This window comes from Terrapene carolina, unplaced genomic scaffold (genome assembly GCF_002925995.2).
Source record: "Terrapene carolina triunguis isolate 2854851 unplaced genomic scaffold, T_m_triunguis-2.0 Scaffold33911, whole genome shotgun sequence".
NCBI classification, from domain to species: domain Eukaryota; kingdom Metazoa; phylum Chordata; order Testudines; family Emydidae; genus Terrapene; species Terrapene triunguis.
Genome location: NW_020698262.1, coordinates 2,373,320 through 2,378,986, shown reverse-complemented (window position 1 = coordinate 2,378,986; position 5,667 = coordinate 2,373,320). Strand labels below are relative to the sequence as shown.

Here is a 5,667-nt window from a genome sequence, read left to right as displayed (position 1 = left end):
TGCTTTTTACAGATTCAGACTAACACGGCTACCCCTCTGATACTTGACTTTCATCCTTGTGTTTAGGCTTGCTCAAACGTGCATCTCTGAGAAATGTCAGAGCATTTTAAAGCTTTTTGTAGCAGGACAGCAGGTGAAAAGTGACCATAAAGTATAAAAACTTTTGATTACTGTATGTAAATATAAGCATGTAACAAATAGCATCTTTTTGAAAAGTCTTAAGATGAGAAAGGCTAAGCATCCTGGCTAATGACATTTAAAAATATGTGCATCTGTTTCCCTTTATCACCAAAAATAAAAGATGCTTTCTATCTTGAAAATACAAGTTAGAACAGGCTGTCTGTACCCTGAAATCTCCAGTCCACTAAAAAGATCATTCTACTTTCTCCTGTCAGATGATCATATAATTTATGTCAGTTGCATAACTACAAGAGGAGTAAATATCTATAAAACATAAATTTACAGGCATCAGGGAAGACTCAGAATGACCAAGAGCTGTAAACTTGAGCTTAATAGGAAAGTCTAAGCCAACATCTACTCTACATTTTCATAGTGAAAGAAAAAAAAATCTTTACTTACCCGGCCAACTAATATTGGTTCAGGTCCAGAAAATTCTTCTAATACAAACATTTGGTTCCAAACCCAGCCCCTCTTCGAACGGTTCAAAACCTTCTGTTCTCCACTGAGCCCACTTAGTCCCATACTGGATCCACTTGGTAATATTTCAGATTGATTCAATGGAGCCATATAAATGGAAGGAAGGACAGTAATCCATAATATTATTAATGGAGTCCATACATCCATAAGCATCTCCGTTAGTCTTTCTGGCATTGTACCACAAGCTTAGCAAATCACCTCAGAAATGAAACAATTATTTTGCTTTCCTCCAGACGATAGCCATCCAGTTCATCATGCAGTAAAGTACATTTACTTACAGCTCCTCCATATGTTTGCAGCACAGTGAACATAAACAAAAATTGCTTAGCTTATAAAAACATGATCCACTGGGTTTTCCTGTCATCCAAGATTCCTGCAAAAATAAGAGTAATACAAAGTTAGCTATAAAGTGCTTGGGGATATATTTTATAAAATCTTAGTTATTTTCATGTCAGAAACAAGCCAAAGTCCAGTTTTATATTTATAGTAGATGATATGTGTGTCTAGGAAATGAATTTTAATGCCCATTTTAAAGGGAGGGGGACAACTAAGGGACAGATACTTCTGTCAATGTTGGTAGCACCTTCCTGCACTACTAGTTCCTTCGATTTCAGGTCAGAACTACTCAGTGTGAGCCAGCATATTAGAATTTGACTCTGTATAAACCTTTCAGTAAAAGCTAACCACAAATAACTCTGAAGCTGAGCAATAATACAGCGGTGGGTAACTCATTTTTCTTTTTTTAGTCTACGTGTCCCCTGCTTGCTTTGAAGTCAATGGAGCGTACTCAGTACCTTAAAGGATTGAATCCTTTTTTCCCCCAGGCATTCATAACAGCCAGGGCAAGAACATTTTTTTTTATTCATGTATGGCCACAAGAAAAAAATAGTTCAGCTTTAGTAAATATTGTAACATTAAGAAAGAAAATATTAATTTCATTTATGTAGAAGCAGGCAGGAACCAGATTTCTCATTTTGCAAGACTTTCTGCCATTTCTATTTTTTTTCCTTTCCAAAACAGCACAAAATCCAAAATATTTTGAAATTTTATCACAAAATGACCCCCCCCACACACACACACACACTTGCACAAAATAAATGTTTTTGGTCAATCAACACTGTTTTGTTCCTGTAACATCAATGCCATTCCACTTTTTTATTTTTTTCAATTATATTTTAGCAAAAAAAAAAAAATTAAAAATGCAATAAAAAGTCATTTTGAAATGGAAAATCAAAATATTCCATTCCAAAAAGGTCAAAATGGAATGTTTACACCTCATTGGAATGTTCTGTTTCTGTGTTTTTGTTGTTTTCCAAAATTTTATAAAAAAACATATTTCTGCAAAACACTTTTGATTCACCAGAATTTTTCAATGAAATACACATCAAATTTCTGATCAACTCTATTTACAAGTTCACTTTCCCCTACCTCTGTTTATACAACATAATAAAACCATAAAAACCAACAAAAACATAATTTGGCAAAAAAATAAGACCTAAACAAATAAGGCAAATAAAACCTGATATGGAGATCTCATATAACATGATGAGGGGAAAGGAAGAGGACAGGAGAAAATAAAAGGCTCAGCAGTGGCCAATTTAAAAAAAAACAAACCCTTTAAAATAAGATCTTGAAGTGTTTGTTTCCCCTAAGAGATGTACTGAGATGAAGAAGCTAGTTTAACAACTTAAAGTCTGCTACAGTATAGCCACAATGCTCTACAAACCTTAAATGCAACCGTAGGTTACTTAAAAAGATGTCTGGGATATAACTCAAAGAGGATAATAGCATGGCTGGAGTTTTGTAAAAGGCTTCCTGATATATAATCATAGGCTGGTTCAGAACCAAATGTAATCTTATGGAAAACTACAGTGTAGGAGGATAGGTACACGGCTGTCAACTCATGATTTTTTTTGTGTGTGTGGCTCAGAGCTGTACAAATCACTGATTGTTTTGGTTAGCTAGTAGTTCTGAATTTTTTTTTTTTTAATTTGTTTCATATAGGCCCAAACCAATTTTTTTTCCCGAAATTGTGTGCAGGATGTGGTATTATGGAGAGGTACTATGGCACTTCAAACCCAACACAGTTTGGTCACACAAAGTATTTCATTCAACCTGAAACTAAACATTTAATTTAAATTTTGAGCTTTTTTTAAAAAAAGTAATTTTCGTTTTCAACCAAAACAATTCAGAAATATCAACATGAATTTACAAAATGTTTCACTCAACTTGAATCTGCATTTTTCTGTGAGAAAAAAGTTTTGGCCAAAATAATGTCATCCAGCTCTACTATCTGATGATATTCAGTGTTTATCTTGAAGCCTACACTTCTTGAGTCATATGATTATGCGAGACTCACAACTTTCATTTTTGTATACATATTGTACGGTTCTAGTATTCATGTTTGTGAAGGAAAAACTTGAAAACATGAACATGATGTTTAAAGGCTAATAAAACAAACAAACAGAAGACAAGTAAAAAGGCACAAACTGTGGGGTTTGTTCTGTTTAATATAAGAATGGCCTACTGGATCAGACCAATGGTCCATCTAGCCCAGTATTCTGTCTTCCAACAGCAGCTGGTCCCAGGTGCTTCAGAGGGAGTGAACAGAACAGGCAATCATCGAAGACCCATTTCCTATCACCCACTCCCAGCTTCTGGCAATCAGAGACTAGGGATACCCAGAGCATGGGGTTGCATCCCTGACCAGCTTCACTAATAGCCATTGATGGACCTATTCTCCATTAACTTATCTAGTTCTTTTAGGAGCCCCATTATAGTTTTGGCCTTCGCAACATCTCTTGGCCACAAGTTCCCAGGATTGTTTGTATTTCAGTAACTGACAACATAGCTGTGGAAACCTCTTGCAAGAAATTCTAAAGCCATGAGAGACTCATCTTTTTAAGAAGGTGAGAAGAGCTTTTATGAACTAAAACTCAGTCCAAGTACCTCTGGACCTCAAAGTGTGATACTTTCAATAATGCAACAAGAATGAGGTAAGTGCCCATTCCAGTAACTGTTATGGGTCTCAGTGCTGAAGACTGAGTGAGAGGGAGAGGGCTGGAAGGTAATGCAACCTAATTCTCTGAAGAGATTTTTCTATGAAATGTGGAGGGAAGAGACGTAACCTGACTTTCCATATCCCCTAAGTCCCCCACGGAGTGGTGAGGAACAGAGTGGAAGGACAGTTCTCCCCTAAGAGCTTGGGGAGGGGTGGGGACAACCAACTTCACTCTGAAGACAATGAAGGTATGGGGAACAAGAGGGTTTGTAGCTACTGCCCTGTAGACCAGGGGTCGGCAACGTTTGGCACGCGGCTCGCCAGGGTAAGCAACCTGGCGGGCCGGGCCAGTTTATTTACCTGCTGACGCGGCAGGTTTGGCCGATCGCGGCCCCCACTGGCCGCGTTTCGCCGTCCCGGGCCAATGGGGGCGGCGGGAAGCCGCAGCCAGCACATCCCTCGCCCGCGCCGCTTCCCGCCGCCCCCATTGGCCCAGGACGGCGAACCACGGTGAGTGGGGGCCGCGATCGGCCAAACCTGCCGCATCAGCAGGTAAATAAACTGGCCCAGCCCGCCAGGGTGCTTACCCTGGCGAGCCGCATGCCAAACATTGCCAACCCCTGCTGTAGACCTTAAAAGGGAGAGGAACCCAGAATGTGTTAAGGTTGGTAGGAGGTAATTAGAGGGAGAAGGAATGTTCAAGCTTAGATGGAAACAATACACAACTTGGTAGCTTGGGATAAGGTTTTTCGTATTTTTCTGTTCATGTGAATCAAAAGCAAAGGAAACCTCAGGATAGCATGAACCACCATGAAGTGTAAAGGTCACCATCTTGGCTGACACTAGGGATCAAATCAGGGACATCCAGAGTTAGAAGCATAAGTCTTTCCAGCTTGAGTAAAACTCTGTAGGTGGGTAGGTAGCTGTAACACTCAGATCCACTGTGAATTTAACACAGAAGGGGGCACATAACACACACACACACTAACCTGTGAGTTACACGTGCACCAGAGAAATCTTTCAGATGAACCCACCCTGAGATTGCTGCTGATTTGGACACAGCTCTAATTGGCACTTTTTTGCCATTCCCAGGACTGAATAATAATAAAACACAGCACTTTTCATATTCAAAGGGCTTTTAAAAACATCAACTAATTAATCTAATTAAGACTGAACTGCTGTCCCCTTTCACTCAAAGGGTGCTCCCTCCTGAACAGAGCTGAAGCAAATTGGTGGGATAGTGTGATACTTGTACTGCTACTGCATATGCTGTATCTTTTTGTTATATACGGTAGGGAAGGGACATAAGACTTTAGTTACCTGAACTGCCAATCTGCAAAAACTAAATTCGCTTAGATGTATATTAAAAGAAATACAGGAAGCTCAGATCCATTACTTTTCACGCAGTACAGCCGGATTAAATCCCATCTAGCCATTGCTAATACATCAAGATTCTTTAGCCATGATTGGATCCGATCTCAGCGTAGCTCCATGGGAGAGGCTTCAGCAATACTTCAAGCAAACAAAAACAGCAGCAACAACGTTCACATAACACGTTTCATTAAACCTAACTCAGTAAAACAACCTGGCAAAAAACACAGTTAACTTGAGCGCTGTGATCATAAATGTGCAATAAGTTCTCCAGCACCAGTGAGAAAGGAAAGTTGCAGCATGTGTTAAGCATTGCAGGCTACAGAACAAATCCCCCTCTTAACTGCACAGATTTTTGCTTTTAGCACGGTTATGCATGTGAATATGCACAGTTCACAATGAAGGAGACTCATTAGGATCTCCACAATGAAGGCTGATCTTCTGGAACCCTTCACTGCAAGCCTCATTTGAACTCATTACTCTGACTTTGCCAGTAGTAAGTCAATCCACCTGGAGCTGAGGGGCCTAGGCCTGTTTTAAGGGAGAGGCCTTCGACCAACACACAGAGAATGGCGCTGTCTCCAGAGTCCTGGGCAGTTGTGAAAATGGGTTGTTCTTGCCACTCTAGTTGCTGCATT

At 39.8% G+C, this 5,667-nt stretch overlaps 1 protein-coding gene across 2 annotated transcripts in view; it reads right to left on the bottom strand.

Moving 5' to 3' along the window:
- The window catches only part of LOC112116863 (cadherin-8), a 182,031-nt gene extending 181,113 nt beyond the window's left edge, over positions 1 to 918 (bottom strand). For both annotated transcript variants that reach the window (XM_024214595.1, XM_024214594.1), the window contains exon 1: positions 580 to 918. In XM_024214595.1, coding sequence (XP_024070363.1) covers positions 580 to 831 — 252 coding nt within the window. In that variant the 5' untranslated portion in view covers positions 832 to 918. The remainder of the gene's footprint in view (positions 1 to 579) is intronic.
- Between the last annotated feature and the right edge of the window lie 4,749 nt (positions 919 to 5,667).